This window comes from Plenodomus lingam, assembly GCF_022343315.1.
Source record: "Plenodomus lingam strain CAN1 chromosome Unknown contig_1, whole genome shotgun sequence".
Taxonomy (NCBI): Eukaryota; Fungi; Ascomycota; class Dothideomycetes; order Pleosporales; family Leptosphaeriaceae; genus Plenodomus; species Plenodomus lingam.
The window spans coordinates 1990277-2011400 of NW_027093927.1; the positions used below are offsets into that span (position 1 = coordinate 1990277).

A 21124-nucleotide genomic window follows, 5' to 3' on the forward strand; every position below is an offset into this window, starting at 1 on the left:
TAAAACCTCTAGGAACTAGGTGTAGGTAAGCTATAGGTTAGTCTATATAGCATCCCCTTAAGGTATAGTATTAATACAATCCTTCTACTCCTTTTAGGCCTAATAGGTTGCGCTTTCTAGTTGCGCTTAGAGCTACTCTAATAGGCCTAGAGATGTATTTCTAGATATATAGGCAGTGTCTTCCTCTAGGGTGTCTTATAGCTAGTGCGTAGTAGGTAATAGTTATATTTACTTATTAGTAGGTGTAGAGGGAGCTAGGGTGCTAGTTATCTAAGAAGGGATTACTTTAAAAAAGTAGTTTGTATTTAGGCCACTAGCCTTACCTAAAGTCCTAGTAAAGTATTGCTAGCTAAAACCTAACTACACAAGGTTAGTAATATCCTCTAGAGTATTAGAATACTTAGCTTTAGGTAGATTGTGTGCTTTGCGTATATACTCCCTTATAGTCTTATAGGCACTTTTCTTAGTATAGATATACCTATAAGATTTATAGATTATATATGCATATAATTTAAGAAAGGCAATTTTATTAAGAGGGCTACTATCTAGTTTAGAGAACTAGAAGTTAGCATAGGCTAACTTAAGTTAGGTAGTCTTGTATAGCTTGTCTACTTCTACTTAAAGCTAGATATAGTCCTTAGGTGTAATATCTTAACTATAATATTTGTTAAAGTATTTTTTAATATAGCTAGGTAGGATAATAGTTCTATATAAAGTGTAGATAAGGATCTTATAGACTTTATTTAGGTTAAGATAGTAGGAGAGCAAGGATATAGTAGAGGATATTTTAGAATATAGAAATAATAGAGATATAATAGGTGGTATTAAGGGAGATAATACTGCAAAACTGTAGCTAGAATAAGGAGTGTGTGGTGTAAGGATTCCCCTTACTAGGTAGATTTCTACATACCTGCGTTAGCAAATTGTTAGCACTAACTAACCTTAGTATAATAATTTAGCCACGCGTCACGCTAGTAACCCTACTAGCTACTCCTAACTACTTAACCTATATATAAGACAGCTTTATAGCACTTTTCCTAGACACTACTACCTATACTATAACCTAAGGGACTCTAGGATTGTCTCTAGTAGAGATTAAGGGCAACACTAACCTTTCTTACCTAGTCTATAGTGTGTTTAACAAGGTAGACTAGGATAAACTAAAATTCTACTTTATTACCTATATAGTAGAGCCTATCTAAGCATTTATTATATATAACCTAGACGCTGCACTAAAATAGATATATTAATATATTAGTAAGGACTAGCTTTTATAACTTGTTAATAATATCTATAAGGAAGCTATTAGTGTAGTACTAGATTCCTTTAATAAAAACGCCGTAAAACGCACCTATACCTATAAAGAACCTATAGCTTGCTAAGTTAATAAGTAACTTAAGGAGAAGTTTAACATTACTATATTAGAGGCTATTATAAATATATAGGACTTTATTAAAGCTAAGTAAGAATATATTATATATAATTCTACTAAGTAATAATACTAAGTGTTTGCAAAGTTATTACGTGGTATTAGTATAAAGGAAGTTGCTAAAATAATACACTAGGCAAGTATAGTAGCTATAGTTAACTATTTGTAGAATTAGCGCGTTATCTTAGATACCTAGCAAGAACTTTATTAAGAGGGCAAGAGGCTCTTTGCAAATATAGGGGTGCAGGTGCTAAGGCTAATAGATGCTAGTATAATAGAATGTGCCATAGGCAATAAAAGTATGCTAGTAACCTAGCTTACCTAGACATGTGGCGCAGGGTAGGGAATAAGCCTTGCACTTATAGGAATTAAGGTTGCGAGCTTTTATTAGCTATTAGCTATAGTAAAGTAGAGTAAAATAGCTAATATCTTAGGAGATATATAGCACTAGTAGGTAATAGTAGCACTATATAAGGAGTATAAACGTTTAGAAGGCCTCTTATAGTAGAGAGTAAAGTTAATAGGTTAGTAAGGGAGGGGCCTTGCTATAGTAGCAAGAGAGTAGTTATTTAGTAAGGTCTATTAGGACAAGAATAGCAACACTATATTAGTGCAGGATAATCTAACAAGCTATTAATCCTAGTCCTAGTACCTAGAATATAGCAAATAATAGAAAATGTTAAAGGATAGGTTTAGGGTTAGGATTTTTGCCCTTCTACTAAGAGGTAGCGTACTAAACTCTTTTGTAGAAAGAAGACCCCTATAGGTCTTGCAAGAATAGATTAAAATAATTACGTAATATAACAAGAGGGTTAAAGATATAGCTAAGGCAATTAAACTATTATTACTAAGCTATCTGCAAGAAGAATAGCTACTAGGGGAGCTATTATTAGAAATAGTAGATAGTAGAGAACTTAGAGAGTATAACTTGCTAGATTTGCTTCTACCTATAGTAGACATGTAGAGAAACTTTAAGGTAGTATTAGATAATATAGACGTTCCTAACTCTTAGTTAGTAGCCTCCTAGCTATTAATATAACATAGGGACATAGCAAGGTACCTATTAGTAAACTATACTAATCTATATAACTAATACTTAATTTTATTGTAAAGTAAGCTTAGCTAGCTAATAGCAGGAAATTACTTAGCTAGAAAGTCCCTAGTTTACCTAATATAATAGCGCAAGTAGCAAATGCCCTATAGCTAACTAGTCTATTCTAGGTTACCTTAGAGCGTAGAAATGCCTAGTAGGTTATTGTTATGGACTAGCCTTAAGGGAGAATGCAATGAGCGTTAATAATAGTATTTAGTATCTTAAAGGAGAGGTAAGCCCTTAGCGCCTTTTTATAGGTGTGCAATATGTTCACTTAGTAGTAGTGTTAGACTTAGTCCGTCTTGTATTAGACTTAGGCTTAGGCATAAGCCTAAGTCCTTTACATACCCCTAACCTCCCCTATAAACCATTATAAAATCATCTTTCTAGGGGTCTAGGGTCATGTCTTTATACCCTATAATCTATTTTAGGCTTTATTTCTATATATTCTTAGGTTTTGTTGTTATATCTTTGTGTTCCTTCCTAATCTATAACAGGCCCGTATATTAAGTAGTACGCGCGCGTGGCGTCTATACGCTTATTTTAGCACCCTACTATAAAAGTTCTAATATAGCTATCCTACCCTACTATAAATTTCCTAAACTTACTTTGTTATATAACAGATTTTCCCCACTAATTAGCCCTTTCTCTAATCTTTTTCTATTAATCCTGCCTATCTAGTTCCTATTATATCTTTGTCTGCAGCTGCTAGTGCTAGTAGTAGGGATCTACTATAAGGTAGTTAGACCCTACGCTAGGCCTACTAAGATAAGGTGCGTACTTCTAGTGTTCTCCCTATATTTCCTGCACTAACTTTTGCTTAGCACACGCCTCCCTAAACACGGCTACTTAGCGGCTTTATTATTTCTAGTAACTTAGATAATAAGGAGTATAATAGTAGCTTTGTAAAGCCACTTCCCTATAATTAGTGTATTAACTAGCTTTATCTCTTTAGCAAGTGTAACTATTAGAAAGGTAGTAGTAAGTTCCCCTTAATTTTTATTTTCTCTATAGCAAGTTCTAACTGTGTCTAGGGCGCTTATACAAGTCCTACTATTGTAGCTATAAGACCTGTACTTAATTAGAAGCTATCCTTACTAATAATCCTAATATTTGCTAAGCCCTTTATAACTAGCTTTAGTTTTATTATAGTTACTAGGAGGATTGCCTCTATATTATAAAGAAGGGGACCCTTAGTACCTTTATAGGGAAACCTACTAAAGGCACCTATTCCTAGTTTATACTATAGTTCTACTAGCTCTACTATTATTTTAAGGATCTTATGTTAAGGGCTTAAACTAATAACGCTATTACTCTACTTACCCCTACTGCCCACTTGCGCGCCTATAATTAGTATTAGCTTAGTGCTATTATTCTATCTACTACTAGTGCTCTAGTATTTCTACTTTAGTCTACTATTACGCCTTTATATAGTAGTTATAGCAATAATAATATTATATAGCTTGCTACCACTACTAGTGTTACCTTCTAGCGTATTAACTAGCGTATAAACAAGACCTAGGCCTAAACTAACCTTTATATTAATAAGCTTAAGAGCGCTGCTAAGCGCACTACCTGCGGTATTAAGACCCTTATTATTAGTATTAATTTTCCCTTGTTCCCTTTGTATCTATTCTAATATTTGCTTCCTTTAGGCCTAGGGTGCTACGCGTTAGCTAGCTATTAAAGCACTACCCTCCTCCTGCCGCTGCTACTACTACTATTTATACTTGTTAACTAAGTTATCCTCTACCCGCGCCACGCGCAAGCGCCACCGCTATTACTAAGAGACGTAGAGGCGTTAGAATAATATAAACAATAGTTTAGGGGGGGCTAGAGGGGGGTTAGTTATAGATAGTAATAGTATAGACACTGCTACCTAATTATTAGCTATATTATAAAACTTTAGTAGTAGGGCACTTACTTAGAGTGTTGTTAGGATAAATAAAAAGATATCTCTAATACCTTTCTACTTCTTAATTATAACAAAGGTCTAAGTTATTATTCTAGTTTCCTTTTGCCCTTACCTCCTAGCTTTTATACGTATTAGGCTATTATTATGCGTAGCATCCCTATACTATTCCTTAAACCTATCTAGAGCCTTAGTATCCTACACTACCTCTAGCAGGTGCTATATTAGATTAATATACCCCTTCTATTTTACTAGGACTTAATACTTTCCTTTTCCTCTTGTATTCTTTATATAAAGGATCTCTTCTACTTCCTATTTATCTAGCGTTATATCTTTATTTTCTAGAGTAACTATTAGACCTAGTTATAAGTCCTAAAGCCTCTAGCTTAGTAGCGGGTTATTAGTAGCTCTCTCTAGCAGATCTACATGTATAGTCTTATACAAGTTCCCTAGTAAATCTAATACTACTATAAGTAGAGTAGGGACTTCTATTACTCTATACTTTACCTATAGCTAGTTAAACTTTTTGCTTAGTTAGTTTATCTTTATATTACGTATTATAAACTAAACTATATTACCTTTTAGGAACTTTTTAGCTAGGCGTTAGGACTAGTTTATTGCTTCCTGTTATTATTGCTATTAGAATGCGATAGTAGCTTGCGCTAGCTCTACACCCCTCTATAGGTATAACAAGAACGCTACAGCCTCTCTATAAGGATTTATAGGCTTTACTAGTAGTAATATTATCTTTTATAGCGTGTCTATAGTATACCTATTTAAAAGTAGATTTAGGCTAATACTAGTTATGCTAGAGTCCCTATTATTAAGTGCAAGTTAGCAGGCTAGCAGGTAGTTAGGCTAGTTAGTCTACTTAAAGCATACTATTATACGCAGCACCACCTGCACCTCTTAGTTTGCCCGCTCTATCCTGCCGTCTATCTAGGGGTGATATGCAGTGGACAGTAACTAGTTTATCTTTATTATCTAGCATAACGTTATCTAGAAGGATCCTAACTAGTTAGAGCCTTAGTTAGTAATAATAGAGGATAGGAAGCCCTAGAACTGCTACTAGTTGTCCTAGAAGATCCTTGCACAATAATTAGCTACTATAGAGACTGTTACTTTAAGCTAAACATATTTAGATAATCTATTAGTAATAACTAATAGGAACTAAGGTTTGCTATTATCTTTTATAGGTAGGTTAACTATAAAATCTATAGATATTTAGGACTAGTATTATAACGTAACTAGTATAGGTTATAATAGACCTTATTAGCGCTTCTAGGAGATATAAGCACTATAATAATAGTAGTTCTAAATATACTATATAATGTCTCCTAATATTCTATCCTAATAATAGTCGCGGTATAGTATTTAAAATATTATATTCTTTCCTAGATATCCTACTAAACCTAATTTATGTGCTTACTATATAATAGTAGTTATAAGGGGTTCCTATATTAGTAACTAAATAACGCCCCTCTAAAGCAAAGTGCCGTGTACGCTAATTATATAGTCCCTAATCTGTTGCTTTGTGTTAGCAGAAACTAGGAAAGACCTAGCGCCTTTCTAAACCGTATTAAGACGCACTTAGTATGTCTTATCTTCTAATACTGCTTTGTCCTATAGTATCTATATATACAAGTTAGCAAAAGGGCTAGCGCCCTTTAGTAACTTAGACACCTCCTCTACTTCTAACACTGTAACCTAAATTAATTTAGGGCGTATTACTAACTATAGTATTGCTTTAGAGGAGTTTAAGTCTTATAGTTACCTACTTAAGGTATTAGGTTATCCTATAAGATAGCTAGGTCTATACTATAGGATGTACTAATATTTTAAAAGTTCCTCTACCTAGCAGCACTATTACTTGCTTAAGCTTTAAAGGCTAGTAAAGTACTCTAGGTTTTTATAGTCTATAAATATTGTAAATAGTTTGTAAACGCTCTATAACTCTACTAACTAGCTTTTAAGACACTTAATAATAGCTAGCAATTCCTTATTATATATAGTGTAGTTTTATCTCTCTAGCGTTAGTACTACAGAGTAGTAAGCAACTAGGCGCTAGACGCCCCTAACTTTTTGCAACAAGCAACCCCTAAGAGCGCATCCTAAATAGTCTGCTTCTAATAATATTTCTTTAGCTAGGTCCTATTACGTTAGTACTAGTCTAGATATAAATGCCTTTTTTAGTGCATTAAATACACTCTATTCTTCCTCTCCCTATTAGAATAGGGTGTCCTTCCTAGTTAGTTAGTTTTAAGGCGCTGCTACTTTAGAAAACTTTGTAATAAAATTATAGTAGAAGTTAGCAAAACCTAGAAAACTCCTTACCTCTCTTATATTCCTAGGGGGTTCCTATTCCTATACTGCCCTAAGCTTTTTAGGGTTAGGTCTAAGTAATTTGCCCGCCTTAACAATATAGCCTAGGTAGCGTACCTCCTTAATACTAAACGCACACTTCTCTAAGTCTAGGTATAGTCCTACTTCTTTTAATAGTGTAAGTACACGCTTTACTTTTTCTATATAGTTAAACTAGTCTCCTCCTAAATAAATTAGGATATTATTAAGGTAGGCTATTATATACAATCTAAGTAACTCTATAAGCGTAGTATTAATATATTATTAGAAAGTAGATAGTGCACTACTAAGACTAAACAGATATACTAACTATTTATACAACCTAAACTAGGTATAGAAAGCTATTAAGGACTTATAACCTTCTACTATTCTAACTTTATAAAAGGCGGCGCGAATATCTACTTTTATAAACTAATTTACGCTAGATAGTGTGCGCAAAGTTTCCTTAATAAGTAGTAGTAGGTATTAGTCTAATATTATTATACTATTAAGCATCTAGTAATCTACACAAAGGCGCTAACTGCCTAATAGCTTCTTTACTAGTAATACTAGAGCTCTAGCTATAGAAGAGCTTGCTTAGATCTAGCCCTTGTCTATTAATCTAGTAAGTTATGTTCTTAGTTCTAGCAATTAATTACAAGATATAGGGTACAGGGGACCCTATAGGGGGTTAGGCTAGGTTCTATCTAGGAGAGTTATTAACTAAACATAGTAATCTATACTACCCTAATAGGGTAGCAAACTACTTGCTAACTTTTTATTTAACAGGTCCCTAAACTCTTATAGTTCTAGTAGTAACTTTGTCTTTCTAGTTTTATACTTAGGCTTATAGGGAACTATGCTATTAGTAATATAGATAGTATATATATTAATAGGACTTCCCTTATTAACACTTCCTAGATATTTTATTAGGCGCAAGTTATATATTACCTATAAAATATCTAGTATATTTATTGCAAAAATTTATACCTATATATCTTTCTATTAGGGTCCTTAATTTAGCAACCCTGCTATAACTAAACCTAAGATAATAGAGATATAGGTAGGATATAGGCGTCTCCTGCTCTCCTATACTACTATATTTCCCGCCTTCCTAATTATTAATTTACCTTGTAGAATATCTATAACAACGCCCTCTCTACATAGCTATAGTCTGCCTAGTATTAGTTAATAGGAGAGACTAGGTACTACATAGGCTAAAAGCTAAGACTACTAACTATCTAAATTATAGTCTAATGCCACTAACTATAAAATTCTTATACCCTTAGTAATTCCCTAGGTATGTTATAAGGGTTGCGGGGGAATATCTATAAAGTTCCTACTAATCTATCTTACTAACTTTTCCTTAACTACACTAAAACACTAGCACCCTAAATTAACTATTGCTTGCACGTTCTCTACTCTACCTAGGAGGAGGGGAATAAAGAAAGGAGGATTATTTAACCTAGCCTTAATATCTAGGGGACACTTAATAGCCTCTGCTATTAATAATTCCTCTATTACAGTGTCCTCCTTATACCCCTAACTTAGCCTAAAGTTAGGGGCGGCTAGTTTCCTAAATTAGAGCCGCTTGCTAATACTGTAACTATCTTAACACCTACTAGTTGCAGTAATAGGGTATTAGGGCATACACGCACAAAATAACCGCCCTATCTACACTAGGTGCAGACCTTTGCTAGTTTCTATATATTAAACAGGTCCTGTAGGATCTAGTTAGGACGTAATATTAGTAGTTTAGTAGGTGCACTTAATAAGGCTACTACTTCTACTATATTTATATTGCTATCCTAATCTAAGTTAAACTTCTACTAGGGTTCCTTAGACTTACTAGCCTAAAGAAAACCTAGTTCTAGAGAGGCTATTTTAATATCTACTATAATTATCTTGTATTCCTCTATAGCTGCGTTATAGTTTATCCTAGAGACTCCCCTATTAAGGGAAACTAAGCGTATATAACTATTAAGAGATTGCTAAAGTTATAAAAGCTTCTATTTATTATCCTAGTATAAACCTCCTAACTATATAAGGAGCTATATAAAATTTATAAAGAACTCTATAAAAGGCTAATTTTAGCCCTAATATAAGTGTTCTAACGTGACTTAGGCGTGCTCCTGCCTATAATAGTTGCTATAATAGAACGCTAGGTAGTTAAGAAACCTGCTTATATCCTAACGCTTGCGTGCACTATCCTTAAAGTATAGTGCTATAGCGCGCTAGACTATAGGCAATAACTAGGACTAAATATATATAAACCTTGCCTCCTTATCCCTAATAAAGACCTTGTCTACACGTAGTTTAAACTCTATAGTTATTTACTAGGAGGAGAAGTTTGCCTTAGTGCTATTATATAGCAAGCTAACTAGGAAGGGTTTATAATATAAGGCAGGAGAGGGCGGAGGTAGCATGTTATTAAACCTAGCGGGCTTAAAGGAGGGTTAGGATAGGATCTAATTACGTATTTCTTTATTCTGTTAACGTAGTATAGCTATTATAGCAGAGTCTTAAGCCTATTATTCTATTAATCTATAGACCTATTATATTAGCCTTTCTACTATATTAGGTTACACCTAGTTATTCTAAATATCTAGCGCGTCTATCTCTTATTACTATTATAGTATATTTAGAAGAAGATACTAAAATATTATAGACTAGCCTTAAGGGAGAATGTAATAAGCGTTAATAATAGTATTTAGTATCTTAAAGGAGAGGTAAGCCCTTAGCGCCTTTTTATAGGTGTGTAATGTGTTCGCTTAGTAGTGGTGTTAGACTTAGTCCGTCTTGTGTTAGACCTAGGCTTAGGCATAAGCCTAAGTCCTTCACAGTTATTAGTCCTCTTATACCTAGTATTTTAGGCGTAGTATAGGTAGAAAATTCCTAAGGATCCCTATAATTGCTAGCTTTACCTATTATAGTTGCTAGCACTTACTATACTACTATTGTCCCCTATTAACACTATTATAGTATTTGTATATCTACAATTTTGCGCCTCTTCTATAATTTCTAGCTACTTAAGGGATTAAATAGACGTTACTAAATTACTATAAGTATAGGAAACTATAGTGTTAATAGCTACTATATAGCTTTCCCTAGTTTTAATAACTAAGTTTGCGTCTAGGTTTTAGTATTCCTTGCTAAGCTAGCTTTTGCTATCTAGCGTACTTTTACTATCTAGCGTCCTTTTACTAGTTTTAGCAGCAAAGTTTGTTTAAAAGTTTTAATATTCCTTACTAAGCTAGCTTTTGCTATCTAGCATACTTTTGCTATCTAGCGTCCTTTTACTAGTTTTAGTAGCAAAGTTTATGTAAAAGTTTTAATATTCCTTGCTAAGCTAGCTTTTGCTGTCTAGCGTACTTTTGCTATCTAGCGTCCTTTTGCTAGTTTTGGCAGCAAAGTTTGTGCAAAAGTTTTAATGTTCCTTGCTAAGCTAGCTTTTGCTGTCTAGCGTCCTAACGCACAAGCTAATTTTTTCGTACTTTAATAGCAAAAGTTCGCAAACTAATATCGTTAGGCGTCTCCCGCTCTCTTACACTACTATATTTCCTACCTCCCTAATTATTAATTTGCCTTATAGAATGTCTATAATAACGCCCTCTTTATATAGCTATAGTCCGCTAAGTATTAATTAATAGGAAAGACTAGGTACTATATAAGCTAAAAGCTAGGACCACTAACTATCTAAATTATAGTTTAAGGCTACTAACTATAAAATCCTTATACTCTTAGTAATTCCCTAGGCATATTGCAAGGGTTGCAGGGGAATATTAATAAAGTTCCTACTAATCTATCTTACTAACTTTTCCTTAACTACACTAAAACACTAGCACCCTAAATTAACTATTACCTGCACGTTCTCTACTCTACCTAGGAAGAGGGGAATAAAGAAAGAAGGATTATTTAACCCTACCTTAATATCTAGGGGATACTTAATAGCCTCTACTATTAATAATTCCTCTACTATAGTGTCCTTCTTATACCCCTAACTTAGCCTAAGGTTAGGGGCACCTAGTTTCCTAAATTAGGGCTACTTATTAATACTATAACTATCTTAACACCTACTAGTTATAATAATAGGGTATTAGGATATACCTATATAAATAACTGCCCTATCTATACTAGGTATAGACCTTTACTAGTTTTTGTGTATTAAATAGGTTCTATAGAATCTAGTTAGGACGTAATATTAGTAGTTTAGTAGGTGCACTTAATAAGGCTGCTACTTCTACTATAATTATATTACTATCCTAATCTAGGGTAGACTTCTACTAGGGCTCCTTAGACTTACTAGCCTAGAGAAAGCCTAGTTCTAGGGAGGCTATTTTAATATCTACTACAATTATCTTATATTCTTCTATAGCTATATTATAGTTTATCCTAGAGACTCCCCTATTAAGGGAAACTAAGTATATATAGCTATTAAGTAATTAGCGTAGTAATAATAGCTTTTATTTATTATTCTAGTATAGACCTCCTAACTATATAAAAAGCTATATAAAGTTTATAAAGAACTCTATAAAAGGCTAATTTTAGCCCTAATATAGGTGTTCTAATATAACTTAGGCGCGCTTCTACCTATAATAGTTACTATAATAGAATACTAAGTAATTAAGAAACCTGCTTATATCCTAATACTTATATATACTATCCTTAAAGTATAGTGCTATAGCACGCTAAACTATAGGTAATAACTAGGACTAAATATATATAAACCTTACCTCCTTATCCCTAATAAAGGCCTTATCTACACGTAGTTTAAATTCTATAGTTATTTATAAGGAGGAGAAGTTTAACTTTATACTATTATATAGTAAGCTAATTAGAAAGGGTTTATAATATAAGGTAGAGGGGGGTAGAGATAGTAGGTTATTAAATCTAGCAGGCTTAGAGGGGGGTTAGGATAGAATCTAACTGCGTATTTCCTTATTTTACTAGCGTAGTATAGCTATTATAGCAGAGTCTTAAGCCTATTATTCTATTAATCCTTAGACCTACTATATTAGCCTTTCTACTATATTAGGTTACACCTAATTATTCTAAATATCTAGCGCGTCTATCTCTATTACTATTATAGTATATTTAGAAGAAGATACTAAAATATTATAGACTAGCCTTAAGGGAGAATATAATAAGCGTTAATAATAGTATTTAGTATCTTAAAGGAGAGGTAAGCCCTCTACGCCTTTTTATAGGTGTGTAGCGTGTTCGCTTAGTAGTAGTGTTAGACTCTGTCTATCTTTATGTTAGGCCTAGGCTTAGGCATAAGCCCAAGCCCTTTACATATAAAAGGATAAGAAGAATATGCCTATCCTAATTATAGGCGAGCTGCTCTCTATATACATTAGTGAGTCAGGCCTTTGTTAGGGCTAACTTGGCATGGAACAATAGGCGCACAATTCTGCCCTATTGTTACAAGTCTATAACATATATCACATTCATTCTCATGAATGACCTAGATGAAGAATTCTCCAACCCAGCAATTAATGACTTTTCATTACGAGAGAACTTCACAAGGGAACATGAAAACTAGATGCAAAGACACAAGTATACCACCTTCTGTATCACCGACCCCACCACCCAAAATAAACCGCGTTTCGATACCTAATCAAGAAATCCCATTCCCCTCCATCCTTCTACAAACCTCCTAATCAACGCATCCTCCACACCCAAAACCCCACTTAACGTCGCGGAATGGCCTCTCGCGCCCCTCGTCCCCATCAACAACCCCCCACAACTCATTCTCACAAAATGCTCCTCCAGAAAATCCACCAGCAAGTACGCGGGATTCCTCCCCTCGGCCCGATTATCCTCGACAATCTTCCAATCCCTCACCCGTCCCACCCACTCCTCAAACGGGATAATCCCGCTCCCATCCCCCGCAATGCCCAAAGCATCCGCCAGCACGGACAACATGTGCGACCAGGGTTGGCGCACGGGATTCTCCACATGGTAGATTGGACGTAGTTTAACGTCCCCATGTTGCATGCAGATATCCAGCACCGTGCCCGCGACATCATCGGCGGTCGTCCAGCCCGCCGTGCCGGGGAGATTCGGCAGTGCGCCCAGCGTCTGCGATGACTTGACAAGAAAGGAAACATGTTCCATGGGATTCCAGTGACCGTTGCGCGCACTACCTGCTATTTGGCCGAGGCGCAGGGCCGCGGCTCGGAAACGGGTTGGGTGAAGATGGAGCGTGGCGTCAAGCATGCGCTCGCAGATGTATTTTGCCTCACCATAGCCTGTGGGAAGGACACTGGCAATGGGCACGCGGGATTCGGGGACGATAGGAGAGTGAGTGTGAAGTGGATGGTAGCCGATAGTTGCAATGGAGGAGATGAAGAGGAAGGTTAGTGGAGGGGATGGGGGAGGGCGCTGCAGCGAGATGGCACGTGCGAAATGTAGGAGGTGCGACATTATTTGGAGTTGCGGATTGAATCGCTTCAGGGTCCATTTAGAGTGCATCAACCAGGCGTTGTGGATGATGTGGGTTCCGTGGTTGAGGAGGGAGGCGTAGATGTTGGTGGGAAGGCCAAGCGTAGAGGGCTCCGAGAGGTCGGCTGCGTACACTTGTAGTTTTACCAGAGACGTTGGAGATAACTCGATTCCCTTTTTACGGAGGGCATTCAGCTGTCGTTCAAACGCGTCTTGTTTGCTTCGACGGTTGAGACATATGACGCGTTCCACCTCTGGTTGAATTGCTGCTTCTGCGACCAAGTGCGCGCCTAGACCACCAGTGCCGCCTGTGATTATGATCCATTTACCTCGTGATCTGTCATTTGGTGATTCTGTACTCCAGGAGACGTGCTTCTGAGAGAAGTCTCCAAAATCTTTTGTCAAGTCGTGGACATATTTTGTGACGACTTCTTCTCGCTCTGCACAGCTTGTCGAGTTGCCTGTCTTGAATCGGTAGTCTATGGCAGTCGGATTTTGAACTGAATGGCCAAAATTAAAGCCTGACCTAGAAAATAGTCAAAATTTGAAGAAATAGAGACGGCAGGGGAGTTGTATCCCGAGACAATTGTGCAGCGACGGCTTTTTGTACATATGACTGGTCCAGTGTATTCTCAAAGATGAGGTGTACTGCAATGAGATCTATTTTAACCTGTGAGACTTAAGTGCACCTACAAATTCGTCGAATCAGCTGCAGCCAATATCAACTTCTCAATCTCAGTCTCTGGCCTCATGCCCTCGGTCCAATCCACGCGACCGTATCCCACGGCTTGCAAGTCCGTCTCCCATCTTGACTCGTGCGTCAAAGCATGCCGACGACCATCATCAAACAACCACCAGCCTTCAAAGAGACCAAAGATTATATCAACCCAATAGGGAGTCCTAGTCATCTCGCACATGAGAAGAAATCCGTCAGAACGGAGAAATTTGCGTACATTCTTTGTACTCTCGCGGATAGAAGACGTCGCATGAATGGCATTACTTGCAAGCACAAAGTGTTGGGAGTTGACCAAATCCTCTTCCGGTGCTTTATTAATGTTGTGGACTCGGAATCTCATCCAGGGATACAATTTTCCCCACTTCTTGCGCGCTGCGCCTACGAAAGATGGCGCCAAGTCGGTGAAGGTATATTCGATCGGCATCTGCAACTGCGCTAGTAAAGGTACGACTTTTTTGGTAGTTCCCCCGGTGCCAGCTCCCATCTCCAAGATACGTAGGGGTCTATTGCCTTGGATAGCTCGAAGCTTTTGGGCCATTCGTGTGAAGAAGTCCTCCATTTGTGTGTAGAGCACCCGATTCAACGGCCACTCGCCGTAGAAAGTACTGACGAGCTTGCGACCCTCAGCGGTACCAAAGATAAGCTTCACGCCCGACGTCTCACCCGACAGCACTTGTTGTAAGTGTTTGCCCGCATAATACGTTAACTCATCGGCAGAATGCTGATCTGGGAACCGTTGGCGAAGATCTTCATAAACGTTTGCACTGCTTCTTTGCCACAATGGAATCGCAGTACGGGTGATGATATCGCCATCTATCTTGATGATCTGTGTTTCCGACTCCAGCATATCATATAGATAGTCCACAAAGGATGCGTGGTCCTTGTCATGGGCTATGCGTGAGAGTCGTTCGCCCGGCCGAGCATGTCGAAGGCCAGCTCCCAGTCCGTCAAATGCCTCGAGTGTCAAGGACACTGCAAGTTCATTCTGTAGAGGTAAGGCGTCAGAGACGTAATGTTCTTGACCCATGTTCAGCACGTGCTCATCTGTGAGCTCCTTCATCTCGTTAAAGGCTTCTAGGACAATGCTTTGTGGCATTTTAAGCTCGTGTGGATCAATGGCTTGATATTCGTCCGTATCCACATCTGACCGAGGTGCCGGCGTTGTTACATTGGTAGGGACTCTAGCCATATTGGAAGAAGACGCGATGCTGGGCACATCATTATCTAAGGAGGAGCTGTCGTTCGCATCGAAATCCGTTCCTATTACTCCAGTCACGACTTTCATCAGGTCACGCATGGTGACTACGACTAGAACCTCGTGCTCCGGGAGTGTCACCTGTAGAGCTGCTTCAATCTCATGCACCATCTGCATGCCGGCTAGCGAATCGATACCCAGGTCTGCGAGTTCGCAATTGTCGTCAATCTTAGTGACTTCCACCCCCGACAGATCTGCGATGACGGCTTTTACTCTCTCTCTAAGGTCATCTTGAAGAGTATGGTCGGCTAGCTGGGGTGGTTGGCTTTCATCAGAGGGTCTAGGTTCCCGCGGCGATAGCACTGGGATCTGCGCGTGGGCGGAGGGCAGGTTGAGGCTCTTTGGAACACTGGGAGGAATCGGTGCATGGATAGGGCTAAGTACAGCTGAATTTGCAGCTGGACCTTTCAGCCATCCAGGCTCAGTCAAGCGGGTGAGCATCTTTTGCATGGATTGCTTGGGTATTTTGACGTATGTGATGCCGAGAATGACCTCTACCAAGGCACCGACTTTAGCATCAAAAACAAAGACATCAGTTACAGAGAGCTTGTCGGACGGACGATGATGTGTTGCAAAGACGTGATACTCCGTAGACGCTTCGGTCATTGATCCTGGTGTACGTGTTGGACGGGGTGAGCGGATCCATTGATCGATACTGTTCGCAAGATATACGTCGCTCTGAGATCGATCCGTCATGCAGTTTACCCACAGACCGCCTAGCTGGCAGAATGTATCAGCGAGGTGGGCGTCAAACCAAGCTGTCCGTTCACGTGTTGGCTTCTTACGGACAACATGACCTGCTGAGTCATGCCCTTTTGCGACCATCTTTTGCAGTCCGCGGTACTCTTCGCCATATTCAACAATCTCGGAGAAGATGCGGTATATGTTTCGGTTGGTGAGTATCTCGTCGACTTCGGCGCTCTGCAGAAGATTGACCGCACGATGGTGACCAAAAAGCCGCTCGAAATGAACGATCTGACGACGTATTGTCGCATCGCTTCCATGGCCGAACACAATTTTTCCAGTCGTATGTATGGTGCGCGACTGATGATGACTCTCGGTACTGAAAACCTCGAACTGCCACTCAAGTGATCCTGCTGTGTCATTGTCGATCTCAATCCATGTCTTGCGCGACGAGTTCGCGCAAACGGGAGATCGGTACTGGACGTCTTGCATCTGCGGCTCATGCTGGTCCCGGAGTTGAGGTCGGATTGTACCAATAGCTTCAATCACAAAAGATATTTGTATGGTAGCAGGACATATGGGCGCCGTCTGTATGGTCAGGTGTCCGGAGAGAAGAGAGTTGTATTCCTCACTTGTCGTGTTGATGAGAAATTGGGCCCGCTTCTGGGCTGAACCATCTAGGAAGCCAAAGAATATCAACAGTCCTTCCGGTTGCTTGTCATTGTCATTTTTGGAGTCGAGGTCTTTTGATTCCGCAAGTTCTTTAGGGAAGGACTTTAAATCCATCCAGTGTCGCGCGTTTGGGTCAAACTGGTATGGTGGTAGAAGTAGAGGCTCCATAAGTGTATGGTATCGCCGCTGTCTTGCGTTGTGCGCCCAGTGCTGGACGGTCATACCAGCCTTCCAGAGGGACATTGTGGTCTCAGTCAACTTATTCCAACCATCATAAGTATTGGCTATATTGAGTCCATGAAATGTGCTGGATCCCTTTGTAATTGAACCGTCCAACGCCCGTGAAGCCATGGCCGTGATGGTAGAGTTTGTGCCTGCTTCGAGAAAGAGGTGATGAGAAAGGGGATTACGGTGTATTATACGTTCTAGAGCGTGGTGAAAGTAGACAGGTTCGCGCATGTGATGTGCAATTGATTTTGTTGACCAATTTGGCTCAGCCGTGCTTAGAGCTCGTTCCAGAGGGATCACAGGCTTGCGAAAAACCAAGTCTTCGCAACTGTTTTCAAGGAGGGGAAGAATTGGCTCTACGAGCACAGAGTGGAATGCGTTTGTTACGTTCAGTCTTCGACTTTTGATGGTTCTGCTGGGTTGGGCATGAAGCCGAACATCGACCGCATCGATAGCATGGGTGGGACCAGCAATGGTAAAGCTTCGCGGTCCATTAAAGCACGCAATACTCACAGGTGCGCCCGAAAGGTTGCTGTTGACTTCAGACAGAAGTGTCTGCACGACACCAAGATCGCCTTGGACGGCCATCATGGCTCCTTGGTCAGGACCCCAGGAATCTCGTACGATGGCAGCTCGACGGGCAATCATCTTGACAGTATCCTCCAGAGACAGTACGCCTGCTGTACAGAGTGCAGTGAGCTCGCCAAAGCTATGACCGACCAATACTGTTGGGCGGATGCCCGAATCCATCCAGGCTTGGGCACAGGCGTACTGCAGAGCAAAGAGCATCGTCTGAAGTTGGACAGTATCAGCTACACGGTCACGTTGGAATATGGCCGGGAATATAGACTCGTATCCTAGCGAGCGGATGACAGTGTCAACATGGTCGAGGTGTCTACGCACTAGGCCAACGCTGTTGTAGACATCGGGGTCAAGGCCAATGTGAGTCGATAGTTGACCGCCAAAACAGAGGACAATCGTCTGGTCCAACGCAGCGCTTTTGACAGAGGTAGCAGGCGTGATGCCATGGCCCTTGTCGCACGCGGCCAATTGCTGATCCAGCTCGGTGAGATTGGCAGCGGTGAAGGTGATGCATTGTTCCAAAGTACGGTCACTCTGACGGGCAAGATGGTAAGATAGGCTGGCAAGGGAGGGAGAGGAAGAGACAGAAGGAGAAGCAGATGGGTTGGTGAAGCGTGCAAGGAAGCGTCTCAAGGCCTGGGCGCGACGACCAAGGCTGCTTGCGTCCAACCCACTGAGCCAAAACGGGTACCGCCTCCGGTGAGGGTCTGATGGAGGCGCCGTAGCCGTAGCCGTAGCCGTAGCCGTAGCCGTAGCCGTAGCCGTAGCCGTAGCCGGCACAGGAGCGCGGCCAACGGTGTCCAAGGCCGGTGCCTGCATCACAACCAGAGACGCATTGGATCCCGAGGCGCCGTAATTGTTGACGAGGGCGACGCGAAAGTCGGCCGCCCATGGCTGTGCACGGCGCGGCACGAACATGTGGTCACTGGGCTGTGCATGGAGCGCCGGATGGAGGGTGTCGAAGCTCGCCTGTGGCGGCAGGACGCGCTTGTTGAGCATGAGCAGCACCTTGACCAGGCTGATGATGCCAGACGTGCACTCGAGATGGCCGACGAGCCCCTTGGTGGAGCTCACCATGAGCGGAGGCTCGGGCGGGCGGTTCGGCCCGGCCAAGACCTGCCGGATGCTGGCCCACTCGGCCGGATCGCCGACCGCGGTGCCGGTGCCGTGTGCTTCGACGACGGAGATGCAGGCCGGCGTGACGTGTGCTTTGGCGGCGACGGTGGCGAAGAGGGCCGACAGCGAAGGTGTGTTGGGCACGAAGAGCGGCGTGCCGTTCTGGTTCTGCTGCACGGCCGTGGCCCCGATGACGCCCAGCACCGGGTCCCCGTCCGCCATCGCCTGGCTCAGCTTCTTCAACAGGACCGCCCCGACGCCCTCGCCGCGACAGTAGCCATCCGCGGCGGCATCGAAGGGCCTGCACTGCCCCGTCCGGCTGAGGAAGGAGCCGGCGGCCAAGTTTTGGAACCAGGCGGCCGTCGTCATGACGTGCGTGCCGCCCGCCAGCGCCGCGTTGCATTCACCCGCCAGGAGTGCGTTGCATGCCTGATGCACGGCCACCAGCGAGGAGCTGCACGCCGTGTCGATGGTGAGTGCTGGCCCCGTCCAGGCCAGGAAATGGGCCAGCCTGCCGGCCACAAAGCCCTGCAGGTTGCCGGTCGCCGTGAAGGCGTTGGCAGCGTGGCAGGCGGCATTGGACGCGTAGTCTCCCACGCACACGCCCACAAAGCAGCCAATGTTGGCGTCGCGCTCGCTGGGCGGGCGTGCAAAGTAGCCTGCCTGCTCGGCGGCTTGGTAGGCCACTTGCAGCAGCTGTCGCTGTTGGGGATCCATGGCCGCGCTCTCCCGCGCGCTCTTCTTGAAGAAGCGGTGGTCGAATTGGTCATGGCCCTGCAAGAGGTTGGCAAACCATTTGCGTTGCCCGTGGCTGCCCTGTCCGCCTGTCGTGCGAAAGGGGGTGTCGTCAAAGGAAAAGCGGGCGGACGTGGTGATGTCGCGGTGCTGCGACTGGCCCTTGACCAGAAGCTCCCAGAACTCGTCCACGTCGTCCGCCCCGGCTGTCTTGCAGGCCATGCCCACCACCGCGATGTCCGTCTCCCTCCACATTCGCTCTGGCCGGGAGGCCTTGGCTCGGGACGGCCGTCGTTGGGCTTGGTCACGTGCTTGGTCACGTGCTTGGTCACGTGCTTGGCCACGCCGCATGTGCCCATCCACCGCCTGTACCACCCGCACACGCGGCTGTGTCGCCACCGACAAGGGCACACTGCGCTCAGACCCAAAGGAGAGAATGCGGGTGATGGAGTCGCAGTCGTCGTCGTCGTCGACATGGCCAAGCGCGGCCGTCACTCTATCGAACCAAGGCGCAGGCTCGACGAGGATCTGTTGGAGAGCGTCGACGTGGGACCTTGCTACCCACTGTACCCGTCCCGGTCGCGCGCCCTGGCCACGGCCTTCCTTCACTCCCTCCTCGCCCGCTTCCCCTCTGAACTGGAATTCGGCGTGGGCTTCACAAAACGCCACGAGCTCGTCCAGAACGGCCGAGTGGCGGGCGGCCGAGTGGAAAGCCCCGTAGAGGCCGATGACGGTCGCACTCAGGCCTGCGGCTGCGAGTCTAGGGACCAGACTGGGCAGCGAAGCAACTGGCGTCGTGATTGTCCGCCGACACTCGTCATAGTATACCGACACGTACGTCTGTTGGCAATGGTCAGCATAGAACCGTCAGCAAGGGTGGAGGGGAGAGCTTACCTCTTCATAGTCCACCAAGATGCCTTGCAGCTCTTCCTCTCCCTGCTTCCCGCTCCAGGCAACACTGAGAGATCGCCATCGTCCCCCTCCAAGTGCTGCGTCCTGGCTGTCGACGACAAGGCCAATCAGCAACCCCAATCGTACGGCCGCTGCACCATTTTGCTGGAATTCAGCCCAGCTACGCGCAGTGGAGACGGCGATTGCACTCAGGATCCCAGTGCAGAGACCCAGACTTTGTGTGTCCCTGTTGCTTCTTGGCCAGTCATCCCGCCTGCTACCTCTTTGCACGCCTATCTCACGGGCGAAACTGGCGTATTGGCTGAGCTGATCGATGACGACAAGAGGTATCAAGACGCTATTGGGAAGTGGCAAGGCCATGTCCAGAGGCCGGCCACCCATAACGGCTCCATGAAGGTCCGCTAGCTGCTCGCGGGCCACATGGCTAGACTCATGAAGCGAGGCTACTTCCAAGAGGATAGATTCTAGAGTTTGGGGGAGCTGGCGAACCACGTCGACAAGCCAGGCATGTTTGTCATCTTCGAGGACGGCGCTGCGTACCTGCGCGAATGCTGCGGCATCAAACGAGAGGGAGAGGGAGCCGAAAAGGTGGATACATCGTTCTGGCCGCCTCCGAGGTAGGTTGCTATCGTCTTCTGCCATTTCTAGCTCGTGGCATGCATGTTCGGGATGGTTGGCAATCGCTTCAGATGAACGTGACTCGACGGTACCGTACAAGTATCCTGTTGCAGCTCAGCGGACACAAATCGCAATGTAACGTTTGCGACTTTTGTTTGCACCACAGCCGGCCTTTGAATAGTAAATGCTCCGTCAAAGACCACGTAGGTCTGGGTGCCTGATCTCGCTGTTAACTTGCTCTAACATTCTCGGCAGACTTGCGGTCAACCCACTCAAAGCAAATCGAATAATTCGCGCTTGCAATTTTCACTTTTCTTTTTCTTTACTTTTTTCTTAAACACGGTTATTATTACATGCTTTAAAAT

General features: G+C 42.6%; 1 protein-coding gene across 1 annotated transcript; it reads right to left on the reverse strand.

Moving 5' to 3' along the window:
- Positions 1–12390: 12390 nt before the first annotated feature.
- On the reverse strand, positions 12391–21005 carry IAQ61_000473 (uncharacterized protein; the record flags this gene model as incomplete). Its single annotated transcript, XM_003842865.2, has 4 exons — positions 12391–13747; positions 13915–20042; positions 20124–20863; positions 20960–21005. 4 exons carry the CDS (start codon positions 21003–21005, stop codon positions 12391–12393), a joined length of 8271 nt encoding a protein of 2756 aa, XP_003842913.2.
- Between the last annotated feature and the right edge of the window lie 119 nt (positions 21006–21124).